Raw genomic sequence first — 18,376 nt, 5'->3', positions numbered from 1 at the left:
TTTGAAGAATTTTGAAAGGTTTTCCAAGGAATATCATAAGATGATTGAGCTGCCACACAAGTAAGGCACTCGCCACTTTTTTCAACACAAGAAACCCTGTACTGAAAGACTAAAAAGTGTACAAGTCCACACAAGTGAGAGAGTAGAGGCAACAATGCTTTATAAATGTACCCACCAAAAATAATCAATAATTATAAAAGGTGTACATCAGCCCCTCATTAGGCATTAATAATACTGTATGTCACCATAAGATAAAGATACTTAGGAAAATTATACAGCAATATGAATTATCGAGAAAAACAGGAAAATAAAAGAACTGCATTTTTATAGTTAATTATTGCAGATGAATATATAATTTATTACAGCATCTTAATTTCATAATTTATTAACATAGCTAAATGTTAAAATATTAGCATTACTATATATTATAACTTTTATTCTGTATAAAAATAGCATATAAGGAATGTCTTGGTGCACAGCAAGAGTTAACTAGAACTCTCACAGCTGCATTATAGAATCTTTCCTTAACATATTAGTGCCATGAATGATTATACTGTGCAACATTAGAATAACCACGATTAATTAATGCAAGTGTTTATGATTTAGTCTTGAACTGAACAAGGAACATTCTCATCTCCACCTCACTTAACTGCCACGGTAAGTACTGTAACCATACGGGCTAATGAGAAGAGGGATGTGGTAATGTTCTTCAGGCTTCTCGATAACAAACACAATCTGCATGAAAAATAGAAAAAAAGAGAGGCCCTCAAGATCCAAAAAATATCTGGGTAAATACTGTACTGGTTATAAAATGTGAGTGCTGGATTATTTCATGCACAAACTAGACATAGATATATGACTGAGTTTGGGTGGATATCAATAGGATACTGCCTCGTGTGTGTAAATAAGGCTTCTGCAGCCCACTATTCTTATGTTGTTATGTTCTTAACCCCAGATATCTGTGTACAATAACTTCTGGAATAAAATATCCATAAAATATGAGTCGGCTCATACATGAATAATTCCAGTTCCTGTACACATCAAAGATTGCCAGTACAGAATGCAAAACAAACACTATGATTTTACCAATGCACTTGAAGCTTATATGGAAGAACAATATATTTATATACATAAACTGTATATACAGGAATTACTTTGCATAAAACATACTAGTAAACTAAAACTGTGTGTAAAGATAAGGTTAAAGGTGTAAAATATGGTTTTGCTTTATATATATATATAAAAAAAAATACTGAAGATAATAAAATGCCTCTTTCTGGTGGCTCCTTGGTGGCTCCTTGGTGGCTGCTTGGTGTTAGCTACCTGGACAGCCTCACCCAATTCAATCCACACCAGTCCTGTATTAGTGTAAGCCTATTGGGGACCAGAAGCAAAAACCTGGTACCCCTGCTGGAAAGAGGCACAAGGAATAATGGACCCTACATCACCCTAACCAAGAAAAGGCTACCAGATAAGTGGGCAAACCAAAACATATGACCAACAAGGTAAACAAATCATAGAAAATGAGATAATGATCCTCCAAAATGAGCAAAGATAGCAAACTGCACAGCCCGTCCTTCAAAGACCCAAAAGTGATTCCATGCACCCGCCAAACCCCGTTTATGAATGAAAAACGGTATACACATGACTCAACTGTTGACATCCGAACACTTCCGGAACAAGTGCTTCACTGACGAATTTTGCTCGCACCACAACACTGTAAATGCTTCACCCACGTACCACAAATACAAATAATCGCCAACAGAACCTAAACACCTAACCTAACCAAACCTATGCCTATATATGCACAATATGCTAATATAATATTAATTCATATTTGAGAAAATTTCTGTTTTGAATGAACAGCATGTAAAAATTTATGAATACGTCTGTGGGGTCAACTGCTGGATGTAATGGACTTGAGTCAAGAATGGGTTGAACTACATGAAGCAGTTCTCTTGTTAAATACCAACTTATTTTCCTCACTCTCAAGTGTACTGTGTACCGATGAACACAGTACATTGTCTCAAGCCCCCCCGCCTTTACCCCTCTCCCCCAGTTGAGACAATGAACCAGGGGGAGACAGTTTAAATGGAGCTGGACTACGGAGCCTGGAGGAAAACCAAACCCTCTGCAGTGCAAACCACACAGCCACACTCTTCCGCCGAATACTGTGAGCCCAATGAAGACGAAAATACCATGGCCCCTGACTGGTCTAGTGAACACTAGATACGAAGAGTCAACGAAGACCGGAGGCAACCAGGAAGACATCAAGCAAAGGCGGAGGATTCACCAGGGAATCAAACTCCAAGAATCCCAGACGACTAAACCGGCGACACAACAGCCAGAGAAGAGCTACTGGAGTCTGTGCCCAGCAGTCACAATTGCAAAATAGCCTCCGAAGTCAAAACCTGTTCGAAGGAAGCACAAGGAAGACAAAGTTGAGGCTTCTGCACAGCTGCTCATGCAACCACCGAGTTACCTGGCAACTGCTCAAGACCAAAAGAAGACAGGGCTGCAATCAGGGAAAGCTCTTGGAGGCAGGGCCAGCAAAGCCAACCCGTTCTCGCAAATTTAATAAGTCAATATTGACTTATTAAATATGTGCATAGGTGACATACTTAACATAATAGATACCCTTAAAAAGATTCATAGAAAACACCGACCTTACCTAACCTTGTTAGTATCTTAAGATAAGCATCTTATTGCTTCGTAATTACAATTATTACTTAACCTATACCTATGATAGGTTAGGTAATAATTGTAATTACGAAGCAATAAGATGCTTATCTTAACATACTAAGTAGGTTAGGTAAGGTCGGTGTTTTCTATGAATCTTTTTAAGAGTATCTATTATGTTAAGTATGTCACCTATGCACATATTTAATAAGTCAATATTGACTTATTAAATTTGCGAGAACGGGTTGGCAAAGCTGACCATGAGCCCCAAACGAGACCTAGTCAAGTCCAAAACTGGGCCTGAACCAATGGAACTTTCCCCAGTCCACCAGGAACCCCATGAAGAAACAGAAACCATGGCCAGCAGACACATGAACACACGGTCATTGAGGTTATCTTGAGGTTATCTTGAGATGATTTCGGGGCTTTTTAGTGTCCCCGCGGCCCGGTCCTCGACCAGGCCTCCACCCCCAGGAAGCAGCCCGTGACGGCTGACTAACACCCAGGTACCTATTTTACTGCTAGGTATCAGGGGCATAGGGTGAAAGAAACTCTGCCCACTGTTTCTCGCCGGCGCCCGGGATTGAACCCAGGACCACAGGATCACAAGTCCAGCGTGCCGTCCGCTCGGCCGACCGGCTCCAAGGTTGGGCAGGATCCAAACACCAAGAAAACAAGGATGGGCCATGAAGACCTGAACCAAATGCGAACAATGTGAGGTGAGGCTACACAGGAGGACTTGAAAACAGGAACCTGTCATTCCATGGGGGAGCCGGTCGGCCGAGCGGACAGCACGCTGGACTTGTGATCCTGTGGTCCCGGGTTCGATCCCGGGGGCCGGCGAGAAACAATGGGCAGAGTTTCTTTCACCCTATGCCCCTGTTACCTAGCAGTAAAATAGGTACCTGGGTGTTAGTCAGCTGTCACAGGCTGCTTCCTGGGGGTGAAGGCCTGGTCGAGGACCGGGCCGCGGGGACACTAAAAAGCCCCGAAATCTCTCAAGATAACCTCAAGAACCTCTATGACAAAGCTAACCAATTCCTGAACCCCAGACATAAAAAGTGCACCAAAATGCATCCAGGAGGTCCAGAGAAGCAACAAACGTTTGACTTGAAGATGAGACAGACCAGAAACAACTGGGTCATCCGAGAGGAGGGACAAGGAAGGCACCAGTTCAACCCAGACTGAGCGAGGAAGAACTGGACACCTGGAGAATCCGAAGCAGGACCGGAAAAGGTAGAGCCAACCGAAGAAAACTGGCTGGAACGACCACTCTTGAACACCCAATTCAAGATAACCTGACAAAGACGATAAGAGTTGATAACCCAGTTGATAAAACCCTATGAAAAAAGAGAGGGGACCAACCAACCCCATTGATAGTTGCATGAAGTGACCCAAAAAGCCCACAAACTGTGGAACCAGGCAATGGAAAACCCCACAAGACACCCCCCCCCCCTATCGCCCTGCCAAGTGGTGAATCATAAAAAGAGCTGGCTAACGCTAATCCCTCCAATCCGGAAATCTGAAGAGGAGCATAGCGCAGACCAGATGAAGAACTGGTCTAAGGAAGCAACAGAAGCCTAGCCACTGGCTCCAAAACTGGCCCACCCCAACCAAAACAGGTGATGCCCTTAGCCCTATCTAACCGCCACAAACATGAGGAAGACCTCGTACCATAACCTTCTCCTGAAACCAAAACGGAGAAAAAGAAGAGGCGGAAAGAAGAGCAAGGGTTCACACCGAAACTAAGATTTCAGCACAGCCTGCTGACATGGGAGCTAGGAGGCAAAATTGCAACCACTGCCTCCCGAAGGACAGGGGCATAAAACAAGAGCCACTGATAGCATCACAGTGGAGACAAAAATCCCAGCAAGATGAGCACCACTGAGAGCCCCAATGACTACCGAGAGTAAGGCCAAATGCAGCTCCAGCTATTTCATTTGATTTATCTTTTTTTTCTATAGAAAATAAAAAATAAAGGGGTATCTACCAGCCAGGATGACTATGGAACCTCATAACGCGTTCAACCATGACTGAGGAAAAATCCGGGTTTCACAGGATTTGCACAGGTTGCACAGAGAACCTCCCGAGCCTCTACCAGGAAAGGCGGGATGCCAGAAACCTCCGAAAATATGAAACCGAGAAACTGAAGGGCACCCAGAAACAAACCATAGGGAGACCCACAAACATAACCCATACAGGAGGTGGGAAAATGAATTCCCCATATGCTGCACAGAAGACCCTCCACAGAAGGAAGATGCATCCATGAAGGATTAAATGGGACCCAATTACTCATGGCTGATTTCCCCCAAGCTCTGGTAATCACAACTAAGGGGCCCCAGGGCAGAGCCATGATCCATGCCTAATGCCCAGCATAGAGAAGAGGATTCCAAGGGAAAAGCTTAAAAGGTTAGGGTTGGCTAAAAAGAAAGACTCAACAGGATAATCAGGGTCAACTACCTCTAAGCCCAAGGTGAAGGAGCAAATCCCTACAGCTGATCAAGCCACATCCTGAGATAAACCGAGCCCCTGACCCAAAACCCTCAGATGCATCAGGGCCAGAAACAAGGGGGGGTAAGAAGTGGGAGTGCGCACCACACCTGAAGGGAAAGGAGGAGGAAGTATGGATATAACCACAATTTTATTAACCAACACTTACAATTCCAAAACACTAAACACCAACGGGACATCAAACCGTGCACACAACACAGACTGACATAAAACAGAAAATCCCAAGCATAAAGATGCCTGCCTGAAAACCCAGATCATCATCGGGTTTGTTAAACGAGCAAAATGTAGAGAACGAGTTCCACATGATTCAAGGTTTTAGATGTCACTGACCCAGCAGGCAGAAAGGCAGCGGTAGAAAGGTATGAGCATCGCCATGTGGCACAGACGATGCATAACTCTTGAACTCGCTCAAGGCAAGTGCAGGTTCAGCTGACATATCCAATGGACCACCTAGCACCCATGTGCTCTCCAGGGTCTTTTTCTTCTTCTTCACAATAAGTGCAGTTTGCATGAAGGTGTATCCTCCGGATGACTGCACGAGTGGTGATGTAGAAAGATGCAGATGCTACAATGCACAGCAGCACATAAACGGTCACGATGTGACAGAGCTGGGAAGATAACAACACCGTCCATGTGGGTGAAGATAAAGGCAAAAGAAACAAACAAGAGGAAAGGGATGCAGAATGGGAATAATGAGGAGAACAGAAGACGAACGCAAAGCATCACCACATTAATGAAAGCGAGGGATGTAGGCAAGAGATGGAGGATGGGAGGCGAAGGATGTGTAGGAGGCAGGTGCGAAGCAGACATGAGAAAGTAAGGGAGGTGCGAGCAAAGGTGCAAGGGGTCAATGTGTAGAAGGTCAGAGGAAGTCAGGACGGGACAGGTGAGGTTAGGACAGGGCAAGGTACGTACACGGAATCCGGGACAGGTGAGGTTAGGACAGGGCAAGGTACGTAGATGGAATCCGGAGCCTTACGATTGGGATGCAAATGCCTCGGTCTTCGTAGAAGCCCCAGCAGAACAACGGGAGGAAGACCTAGGAGAGGCACGAGGACAAGTCATGGGAGAGTGTGGTTTATGGGGCTCATCAGGCAAGGTAGCAGGATGCTTGGAAGTCGGGACGATGGAGGATTGCTTCCTCTTAATTCCGGGGGTAGAAATTTGTGGCAAGGCAACCTGGGGAAAGACATGGGGAAGGCGCTCCAATAAGTACTGAAAGGCGTTGTCCAGCATCATTTCAAACACATTGGAGATAACAGAGGCAGCTGTGGTAGGATGGACGTCAACCATAGGATAAGTGGAGGAGGGATGCATCTGGTCAGCCTCAGGAACGGGGAGGATGGACAATGGAAAGAATTTAGTGAGGAGTCGGACCAGCGCCTTCTCGAGGGCCTCCACAATGCAAGTGACAATAATGTCAACAAGATCGGGACTCAGTTGTACGATGTGTGGGAGAGAAGAGGTCTCAGGGGTGAGAGGAACATAATTAACAGACAGGTCAGGCACAGGCAAAGGTGGCGGCAGAGTGGGAGGCAGAGGGTGATGAGGAACCAGGCAGGACGAAGCAAAGCACCGTCACCCTGGAAGGCAGGGTGACGGTGGGGAGAGTCTTAGTAAGTGCCGCTACATAGGAAGGACATTGCTTGAACGTGATGGCATGATCACCACCACAGTTGGGGCAGCAGAGCATATCGGACACACAGTCACGAGTATAATGGGAACCAGAGCATTTGCCACATTTGACGTCATTGGTGCAGCCTTGTGAGGTATAGTGAAAACCTTTACAACAAAAGCACTGAATGGGACGGGGGGATGTATACATCCAATTTATGGAGGAAGCCATTAATCCAAACCCAATCAGGGAAAAAGGAGTCAAGAAAAGTAAGGAGGGCAGTACTGGAATCACACAGTTCACCATTAGTCCTACACAGTGGTCCTACCTACACACCATTAGTCACAGGTCACCTATCCCAAGTTCTTTCCCAAGAGGCAGACAAGAGGAGCTCCAGCATATTTCAATAATCCTAAGTATTGTAGTACAGGATGATGATAGTGAGTGGTGTCCCAGAGAACATAAAGGTATATTGCTTTTGAAAAATAGGTGAGATAACAGGAATGTGCCAAGGGAAGTGAAATAGTGGATGAGAAAAAGTTACCCCTAGTGTTTACAGTGCAGAGAACAACATTCAAGATGGCCGCCTGCAAGAGGAAATACAAAACAGAGCTTGATTTTGCTGGATTCAGTGAAGAAAGCATTGAGATAACCAGTCTATACAACAAGGTGGTAAAATTAGATACTATTGTGACCTCTCATGTAGAAATAATTAGTAAATTGAAAGAAAGTAATGACCATTTAAATAGCAAAGTTGTATGTCTTGAGGGTGTAGTGAAAGACTTGCACAAGGATAAGATTCAATTGGAAACTAATTGCAAAGCCATGGAAGAAGAAAATAGACTCTTAAAAATAGCTTTGGAAGAAGTTAAAGTAAATTTAAACATAAATAACTACAATAGGTTAGGTAAGAAATTTCAACAGGAGAAACAGCTTTTGTCAGCACAGATGGAGGAAGTTACACAGGGAATAGAACAGTGCAAGAAAGATATGCAACTCACTTATGCACAAGTGGCCAAGGAGAAGGAAAAAATAGAAGAAGCAGTAAAGGAAGTCAAACACTGCAGCAACCAAGATAAAACAAACATTAGGCTAGAAGTGAGGAAAGAATTGGCATCTAACCCGAAGTTGGTGCAAAACATAGTTGATCAGAGTAAGTCCCTGATCATTTTTGGCTGCAAGGAAAAGGAGATAACATCTAGGTCAGAAAGAGCTGTAGAAGAAGAAAAAGTAGTAGATAAAATTGTTGGCCTCGTGGAAGGTCTTACAACCATAGAGAATGTCTGTGACTACAGGAGAATAGGCAGATATGTAAAAGGGAAAGATCGACCTTTGAGGACCACCCTAAATGGTACCAAACAAATGGAAAAAGTATTAAGGAATGCTAGAAAATTACAAAGTGATGAGGATGGGAAAGTGTGGTCGTTAAGACGAGATCTTTCAAAAGAAGATAGAGAGAAGCTGAAACTGAACCTCGCTGAGGCAAAACTTTTAAATGAGAGCAGGAATGAAGAAGAAATCAATTCTTTTTTCTACAAAGTGATAGGGGGTAGGCAGGCCAGTAAAGTGGTACATAAAGGCAAACCAACAAAATCATTAGAGAAAGGGGGAGTGAAAAATAAGAAGAGGGGGAACAAGTTCCTCAAGATTGCATACACCAACATAAATGGAGTAAGATCAAAGATACTGGAGTTAAGTGATATAATACAGCTGCAGATACCAGACATTGTTGCACTCTTGGAGACAAAACTTGAAGATGCTATTTTAAATGAGGTCATATTCCCAAGGGGCTACTCAATTTGGAGACGGGACAGAAAAATTAGGAAAGGCGGTGGCATTGCTGTGCTGGTGAAAGAACACCTAAAGGTGAACAAAATAGTGACTGCCAATCCACAAGAAGTTGACATAATAGCACTAGAGATCTGCCATGAGGATGATAAACTAATGATCATAAATGCATATAGTCCACCGTTAAGCAGCACATGGTCAAAGGAGGAGCTAGATAGTAAACAAGAAGGTCTTATAACAATAATGAGAGAGATCATAGCGAGAGTGGATAACGATAGTTCACGACTGTTGATAGTCGGCGACTTCAACTTGAAATCCATAGACTGGGAAGCATGTGAAGCTAAAACAGAATTTTTCTGGACCTGTAAATTTGTAGATCTCATCCTGGAAACATTCTTGTATCAACATGTTAAACAAGCTACGAGGATGAGGGAAGGGGACGTCCCCTCCATGCTAGATTTGATATTTACCAGGAAGGAGGAAGAAATATTTGACATTCAGTACCTTCCTCCCTTGGGTAAAAGTGACCATGTCTTTTTGGGAATAAAGTATGCAATGCGTTATAATCTGGAAGAAAATATGACGGTCGATGCATATGAAAAACCTGACTTTAGGAGAGGACATTATGGCAACCTTAGAAATTTTTTTAGTGAGTATAATTGGACAGACTTGTTGCTAGGCAAGGAAGTGAATGAGATGTATGTCAGGTTTTGTGAAATATATGATAAAGGCACAAAAAAATTTATACCAAAACAGAGAAGCAGAACTAGGAAACAGGATTGGTTCAACAGAAAGTGCGAGAGGGCCAGAGACCAAAAGACACAAAAATGGAATCAATACAGGAAGAGGCCGAACCCCCAAACATACCAGCGATACAAAGATGCGAGAAACAACTACACGGCAGTGAGGAGAGAGGCAGAAAGAAATTTTGAAAAAGGGATTGCAGACAAATGCAAAACAGAACCAGGTCTGTTCTATAAATTCATAAACAACAAATTGCAGGTAAAGGATAATATTCAGAGGTTGAAAATGGGAAATAGATTCACGGAAAATGAAAAGGAAATGTGTGAAACATTAAACGAAAAGTTCCAAAGTGTGTTTGTACAAAATGAAATCTTCAGGGAACCAGATACAATAAGAATTCCAGAGAATAATATAGAGCACATAGAGGTGTCCAGAGACGAAGTGGAAAAAATGCTCAAGGAGCTAAATAAGAACAAAGCAGTTGGTCCAGATGGAGTTTCACCATGGGTTCTGAGAGAATGTGCACCTGAGCTCAGCATTCCTCTTCAACTGATTTTTCAGGCATCCCTGTATACAGGAGTTGTAGCTGATGTGTGGAAAAAGGCTAACATAGTTCCAATCTACAAAAGTGGAAGCAGGGAAGACTCCCTTAATTATAGACCGGTATCATTGACAAGTGTAATAGTCAAAATATTGGAAAAAATAATTAAAACTAAATGGGTAGAACACCTGGAGAGAAATGATATAATATCAGACAGACAGTATGGTTTTCGATCTGGAAGATCCTGTGTATCGAATTTACTCAGTTTCTATGATCGAGAAACAGAGATATTACAGGAAAGAAATGGTTGGGTTGACTGCATCTATCTGGACCTAAGAAAGGCTTTCGACAGAGTTCCACATAAGAGGTTGTTCTGGAAACTGGAAAATATTGGAGGAGTGACAGGTACACTTCTAACATGGATGAAAAATTTTCTGACTGATAGAAAATGAGGGCTGTGATCAGAGGCAATGTATCGGACTGGAGAAATGTCACAAGTGGAGTACCACAGGGTTCAGTTCTTGCACCAGTGATGTTTATTGTCTACATAAATGATCTACCAGTTGGTATACAGAATTATATGAACATGTTTGCTGATGATGCTAAGATAATAGGAAGGATAAGAAACTTAGATGATTGTCATGCCCTTCAAGAAGACTTGGACAAAATAAGTACATGGAGTGCCACTTGGCAAATGGAATTTAATGTTAATAAATGCCATGTTATGGAATGTGGAATAGGAGAACATAGACCCTACACAACCTATATATTATGTGAGAAATCTTTAAAGAATTCTGATAAAGAAAGAGATCTAGGGGTGGTTCTAGATAGAAAACTATCACCCGAGGACCACATAAAAAATATTGTGCGAGGAGCCTATGCCACGCTTTCTAACTTCAGAATTGCTTTTAAATACATGGATGGCGATATACTAAAGAAATTGTTCACGACTTTTGTTAGGCCAAAGCTAGAATATGCAGCAGTTGTGTGGTGCCCATATCTTAAGAAGCACATCAACAAACTGGAAAAGGTGCAAAGACATGCTACTAAGTGGCTCCCAGAACTGAAGGGCAAGAGCTACGAGGAGAGGTTAGAGCCATTAAATATGCCACAACTAGAAGACAGAAGAAAAAGAGGTGATATGATCACTACATACAAAATAGTAACAGGAATTGATAAAATCGATAGGGAAGATTTCTTGAGACCTGGAACGTTAAGAACAAGAGGTCATAGATATAAACTAGCTAAACACAGATGCCGAAGAAATATAAGAAAATTCACTTTCGCAAACAGAGTGGTAGATGGTTGAAACAAGTTAGGGGAGAAGGTGGTGGAGGCCAAGACCGTCAGTAGTTTCAAAGCGTTATATGACAAAGAGTGCTGGGAAGACGAGACACCACGAGCGTAGCTCTCATCCTGTAACTACATTTAGGTAATTACAGAAACTTCCCGACACCGAAGATCAAAATGTCAGCATCCTGCAGTTGCGCCTTGATGTCGTCTGCAACTAATGTCAACAACATGATGGACCACATATCGTACCGAACAGTGACCCAAAGGTTTGTAACAATGTACTTTGTAACCATAGATGTCAATAACGTCCAAAAGCTCCAGATCCTCAGAGTGATTGTGGTCCACCGCAATCAAGTTCATGTGTTTATTTGGTATGATATCGTGCACTTTGATCTAAAAGAACTAGGGAATGGCATGATAAAAGGAAACTTTGTACCCTGCTATTTCCAAAAACACTCCAATCAATGGGCGTATCGGCATCGAAGACAATGATGAAAGTTTGTAGGCCAGGAGAACTCGTCCTACCTCGAATGAGTGGAGGGCGTGGAAATGGAGGCCATGGAGGGTCACAGGTTACCTCAGGACGTTGGCGACGTTCCTCCTTCAATCTATTAGCCTTACAATGATGTTTACTGTCCAGGAAAACACTCTCAGGATCCCCCTCCAAAACCGGGAGAATGACGTGATCGGAAGGCGTGCCAAGTAACAATGAATCCTGAAAATCCTCAAAGGGATCGGGAATGTCAATGGGAGAGATGCTGAGCGCACCACCATCCGTCGCCATGGTTGGCCGGCCTTTCCAGGGTCTGCAGGAAATGGCCCTTCAAAAATTCCAGGCACTGGGATCACTATGCCAGAACCCAGATTTGGAAACAGGTCTTCCTGTTTTTTTTTTTGTTTTTTTAACACGTGAACGGGTATAAGTAAGACAAACCAGCTCATCAGAGGCTAAGAAAGACGACCTTGGTGTGCCTTGGTTTTAGGTTGCATAATCTCTGCTCAGCAAAACAAAACAGACCGTTAGTGGTCTGTTTTGTTTTGCTGACTTTGTAGGTGCTTTCCTGGTGGTGGCAGATATGATTTAAATTCACTGACAATTTTATCACAGTGCCACTGGTCTCTTCACCTCTTAATAGGGGCCAAATTGTGGCTTGTGGTCCCCGGTAGACTTAAAAGAACTCCGCGACTGATGGCACCTAATAATTTTGCATTGCATCAGCACTGTAGCTTTTGGAAGCCACAAGGGGATTTCCCCCAGTAAAGACAGTTTAAGGCACAGGAAGAGCACAGTCTGATACCAGGGTCAAACTAGCCAAAGAGGAGTGATCATTATTATGCAGCCCACAAAACACTCCAACTTTTTAACATAACTAGCATCAGCAACCAGACTGGTGGAAACAGTCTCCCACTGGTTCCAGTTATGAGGGAGCTTGTGATTCCACATGGATGAAAATAAATGTACTTCGCCATATGGCTTAGGCTTTCTCCACCTCTCGTTCTTTTCTAATCAGGCAAAAAATATTGAGACAATCCACAAACACAATCCACACACAACAATTGTGAACCACTGTAAACCCAAGAAGAGTCTAATACCACAAAGAAAATTAACAGAATAAGCCTCCACCTTCCCCAATTGAGAAAATGCACAACCAGAACACAATCTGAGCACAAATAGAATGCCAAGTACCTTGTTAGAAAAATACACATCCAATAATGCATACCTCAATAGAAAGTGATTCATTTTATTATTAGAAACATCCATACTATAGTACTACATTCTGAAACCTAATAAAAATATTTCATACACAAAATACTTTCATATTTTCATGTTTCCTTTACCTCCCAGATATTGATGAGAGACCTTACCAAAATAAGAGTTCAAAACTCCTGTCCCAGGTGATGATGGCTGGAGACAACGATAGCCCACACTGGGACGCATTGACAAATAGCTTGAGTGACCAAGAAAAAGGCTGCCAGGGGACCTAACCCCCAAAATACCAGCAGATATGCTGTACTCTAAAGGAGGAGATCCCTGAAGTCAAGGGAAGTTCACATACTGATCCCTAAGCTAGTGGCGAGCAGTGGAATGAAGCGGTTTAACAATTTCAAACACAGCAAAAGCAAGGCAAGATGACCAAGAGCCACTCAAGATAATGATAAGAGAGCCGGCTCTATCCTAGGGCCAGGTGGAAATGGGAAGTTAGCTCTACTAATGCATCTCCATTAGATAAATGGAAACCGAAATAAAGTGTAATATTGCTTGAGGAAAACATTCTTGGGGGTTAATCTCTCAAGAAGAGGAATTCTCAAATAAAAAACCAGCATTGAATGTAATGAAACTCCATTTTCTGGGTGAGTCCTGGAGGCTTCCCGGAGCCATCCCAGGCTGATATGCTAATGTCAGACTTTGGCATCAGTCATGTGTATGGAGTTTTTAAGCCTACCAGGGACCACGGCCAGAACTGGGCCCCCTCAGAGAGGCAAGGGGAGCAATGGCCTATAGAAGCCCCCGTGTGGTTGGAAGCATTCTTTGTCTGCCATCGACCGGAACAGGCATCCAGAAAGGTAAGTGCCTCAAAACAAACCCCTATTCTGGTTAAAATTTGCTACCAAAAGCCGAACTAGTGGATAGAACTCTCCAACAGAAAACAAGCAAACTAATGTGACGTCACACGCCGCCGCGCCGCTGTCTGCACAGCTCCCCCCTCCCCGGGAGGGGAAAGGGGGAGCCCCAGACCCTCCACGCTGGCTACCCACACCTCAGTTCTTTAGGCTGGATATCAAAAACGCAAAAAAACGCCGACCGGAGGGAGGGAGGGAGGGAGGGAGGGAGGGAGGGAGGGAAGGAGGGATGCCGGGGAGCCTCCGGGACTCACCCAGAAAATGGCGTTTCATTACATTCAACGCTGGTTTTCTGGGGGGAGCCCCGTCGGCTCCCCAGAGCTGACTACCCACAGACGGAAAAAGAGGGACTTACCCGGGAGGCGGTCATCGCTCACTCCTCAACTCGAAGCCGAGACAACTGGCTGCAACCGCCGACCCAAAGAAACAGAGGCCCGACGGGGCCCAGGGACATTCACAAGGTAACGAGCAGCCAGGACCCTGTTCGACCGCCAAAATCCCCGCGCCCGAATATCAGACCAAGACATATTCCCAAAGACGGCAGCAAGAGCCGCGAACTTACGAACGTCATGGGCATGGGGATAGACCGCAGGCTGGCTGGACTTAATAACCCTGCGGACGACCTGGGAGACCCGAACCCGCGAACAGGGAAGAAGGGAAACCGGATCAACCCACAGCACGTCCCCGGACACAGAAGCTGTGGCGCGCAAATAACAGCGAAGCGCCGCAACCGGACACAAAACATGATGCACCCCCGGCCTGACCAACCAAGCATCAACCACCCATGGACCCCTCCGGAACGCAGCAGTCTCATTCTTCGCCAGAAAAGAAGGAGACGGCTGCAAGCGAACAAAACAATCACCACGACCAAAAGAGCAGAAACCCCTGTGCCGGAGGAGAGCATGAAGCTCCCCTACCCGACCCCCAGAGGCCAGAGCCAACAAGAAAAGTGCCTTGGAAAAACAATCCTGGACCGAAGGGGCCACAACGAAACGAGGAGACGAAAGGAGAGCGAGCACTCTGTCCAAAGACCAGGGCGGCTCAGGCGGCGCATGAGCAGGCCGGAGGTGAAACAATGCTCGAGACAGCTTGCGAAACGGCGCAGACGTAACATCGATACCGAAGGCAAGCTGAAGCGGCTCCGCCAGCGCCGCACGATACGAGGCGACAGTGTTAGGCATAAGATGACGTCCTTCTTCTCATGGTTGTTTCAGGACCAAGACCACCCGAACAGACAAGGAACTAACACGACGAAAACGCAAAAAGAAACAGAAGGACCGCCAGGAAACTTCATACTGCAACCTAGAAGAAGCCCTCAGGAGGGACACCAACAAGGAGGCCACCTGATCACCATAGAGATGATGATAGACTCGAGTCAAAAAAGCCATACGCGAAGACTCGAGGAGAAGATCGAACCAGCCACGTGACGTACCGGCCCGATCTGCTGAAAGAGGCGGAGCCGCGGGAAAACCCTCGGGTTCGGACACCGAGCAACCAGCGCCTGAAACCAAGGCTGGGCCGGCCACCAAGGGGCCAGAAGGACAACTCTCCCCTGGTAAGTCTCTAAGTGAGTCAGGACCTGGAGCAACAGCCGAACTGGGGGAAAGAGGTACAGAAACCCCCACCTCGACCAGTCTAGCCGAAAGGCGTCGACTCCGACGGCCTCGCAATTGGGGAAGGGCACCGCATAAACGGAAAGACACCGCGACCACGCCGACGCGAAGAGCTCCACCTTGGGGCACCCGAACGTCTGGCAAAGTCAATGGAAGGACTTGTCGTCGACTGTCCACTTCATGGAGAGGGGAACGAAGCGAGACAGGGCGTCGGCCAAGACGTTGGACACGCCCCGTACGTGAACCGCCAGGAGAGCCAAACCCCGAGAAATCAGCAGACGAGTCACCCGAAGCTACCAACCCCAAAGAGACAAGGACCGCATCGAACCCCCGCGGTTCAGGCAATGAACCACCGGAGAGCAGTCCGAATGGAGCCGAATCGTCGATCCGCGGGCCACCCGAATCCTCCCCAGAGCAAACCACACTGCCGCGAACTCCCACACCGTGCTGTGAGCTCGACGGAAGGACGGATCCCAACGCCCCTGGCCGGCCTGGTGAGCACTGGTCACAAAACCCCAGTCGAGAGATGACGCATCCGTGTACACATCGAGCGAGGGCTCGGGTAGGCGCCAAGGCACTGAACCCCGAAAAACCCGAAGAGAAAGCAAGTGACGCAGCAACCGACGCAAGGCCCCCGGGGATTGAACTCTACGAACGCGAGAGAGGCGGAAGGGGGGACCCCGAAGGAACCAGAACAGCCGACGAAGCCAAACCTGACCCGGCGGGTAGACCACCATCGCGAAATTCAGGCTCCCGCACAGCTCCTCGAGCATCCGCCGGGTGACCCGAGGGCCCTCCAGAAACAGACGAAGGCGGGACCGCAGCCGCAGGAGAGACTCCGGAGGGAGAGAAAAGGAGGCGGTTCGAGAGTCCCAAACGAGACCCAGCCAAGTCCGAACCTGAGAGGGAACCAGATGGGACTTCCTCCAGTTCACCAAGAACCCGAACCCGGCGAGCTGGGAAAGAACCAAATCCCTGGCTAGCAAGCAAGCTGACCGGCTGGGAGCTGAAACCAGCCAGTCGTCGAGGTAGGCCAACACCTGAACACCTAGGAGACGCAAACGAGCCACCACAACCAGTGTAAGGCGCGTGAACACGCGAGGTGCCAGGTTCAACCCGAATGGGAGACAACGAAAGCGGTAACTCAGACGCCCCACAACAAAACCGAGCCAGTCCCTGAACCGTGGATAAATCGGGACATGCCAATAAGCGTTCCGGAGGTCCATGGACACCATCCAAGCACCCGGCTCCAAGAGGAGCCGAACCTGAGACAGCGTAGTCATCCGAAAGGAGGGGCAATGAACCCAGGGGTTCAGACGGGACAAGTCCAGAATGAACCGCAGGTCCGCGCAGTCCCGTTTCGAAACCGGAAACAGACGGGAAACCCATCTGAAGGACGACGTCGTTTCAACGACGCCCAAGCGTACCCACTCCAAGACGACTTGACAGACCGCAGGGGAAGAAACCTGCTCTGCCAGCCCCGACCCCCCGAAGGGGGAAGGGGCCACCACAGGCCACGAGACACGACCCGAAAGGCCCATGAATCGTGGGACCAGGCGCGGGCGAACAGTGCAAGCCGCCCCCCCTTCGCCCCGTCAATGGGGCAAACCGCGAAAGGGCCGGCGACCCTTATGAGACCCAGAATCCCACACAGAGCGAACACCGCGCCGACCAGATGAGGGAGGGTCCGCAGGAGGATCCAAACCCGAACCTGACACCAGAGGCCTACCACGACGAGAGGAACCCTGAGCCCTGGCACGATCCTTCCGGGAAGACCCACCCCGGGACCCCCAGAAAACCAACAAGTCCGACATCGGACTACAAGCTACCGACACAGCCTGAATAAACTGCACCACGGCCGACTCCTCAAACAGAAGAGGACAAAAAGGTGAAGAACGTCTAAGAGCCAGAGCCCAAGCAAATTCCATGGAGGAACCCAGCACCATCTGCCGACACGCGAGACGGGAAGCATAAAACAGGGAAACCGCATCCCGTAAAATCGGCGTGAACAGCTTCAACAAGGCAGCCGACGAACGCGCAGCCGAGGACAAGGTGCCGGACCCCGGGACGAACCCAAGCGACCTCACATCCTCCACGACCCAATCCGAGGACAGCTCCAGGAGGAAAAAGAACCACAAGGCCGAAGCCAAAAGGCCCCGGGCGCGCAAGTCCTCCGCAACGAGCGCCGCCAAAAGGGTGGGAACCTGCACATGAAGCTGAATAATGCCCACATCGCGGGGAAGGGCAGGGGCAAACAAGCACTCATTCAGGTACTCAAGCTCGCCCCCCAGGAAAACCTGAAGCACCGTGGAAGCTTCCCGCCACTCCAGCGTGCGGGAACGACAGAAGGAATGCCAGGAATCCAGAACAAACAAGGGGCAGTCTACTAACCAGGAAGACTCTGGAACCTCGTAACGGAGCCAGAAAGGGAACGAAGTCCCAAACCTGAATTCGGACGGATCCATTTCCGAGGCATAATCCGGGTCACGCAGGAGGTAAGCTGCAAAGGCCGCTCGCACCACACTAGGTTGGATGCGATAAGCCGAAAACCTCCCGAAGGACGGAACCGACGTACCCGGGGGAACACGGAACCGAACCCGGGGAGGGGCCGACACCAAATCCAACTCGTACGCAGAGGGGGGAAAAGAAAACCCCACTCCTTGTAACAATAAGCCCCACTCAGAGGGAAGAAAAACCCAGGCGGGGTCCAGCGGGGCCCAAGGCCCCCAAGTCAGCCCCTCCCCAGCCTCGAGGTCCTTCACCACAGGACCCGAGGCCGAGTCCTCTTCCCAAGCCCCGACCCCACACGACAAGGACTGAGCAGCCGGAAAAGCTGGAGGAAGGGGGGCCCACTGGTTAGACCCAGAAACTTCGGCCGGGAGACAAGACTCGAATGCCTCTGCCGCCCCCCAGTAAGGGGCACTTCCCTGAAGCTGCCCGAGTCTCAAGATCAAGTAACCCCTGCTCCGA

The 18,376-nt window shown here is 47.1% G+C and overlaps 1 protein-coding gene across 2 annotated transcripts in view; it reads right to left on the bottom strand.

Moving 5' to 3' along the window:
- Window positions 1–320: 320 nt before the first annotated feature.
- The window catches only part of LOC123754902 (5-hydroxyisourate hydrolase), a 30,949-nt gene continuing 12,893 nt past the window's right edge, over window positions 321–18,376 (bottom strand). The window contains exons 4-5 of one of the 2 annotated variants that reach the window (XM_045737233.2): window positions 6,170–6,369; window positions 321–735 (exon numbers count right to left, since the gene is read on the bottom strand). In XM_045737233.2, coding sequence (XP_045593189.1) covers window positions 642–735; window positions 6,170–6,369 — 294 coding nt within the window. In that variant the 3' untranslated portion in view covers window positions 321–641. The remainder of the gene's footprint in view (window positions 736–6,169; window positions 6,370–18,376) is intronic. The other variant, XM_045737234.2, reaches the window with a different exon arrangement.

Source organism: Procambarus clarkii, chromosome 28 (assembly GCF_040958095.1).
Source record: "Procambarus clarkii isolate CNS0578487 chromosome 28, FALCON_Pclarkii_2.0, whole genome shotgun sequence".
Classification (NCBI taxonomy): domain Eukaryota; kingdom Metazoa; phylum Arthropoda; class Malacostraca; order Decapoda; family Cambaridae; genus Procambarus; species Procambarus clarkii.
Note: the sequence above shows the minus strand (reverse complement) of the source record. Positions and strands in the feature narration are given on the sequence as shown.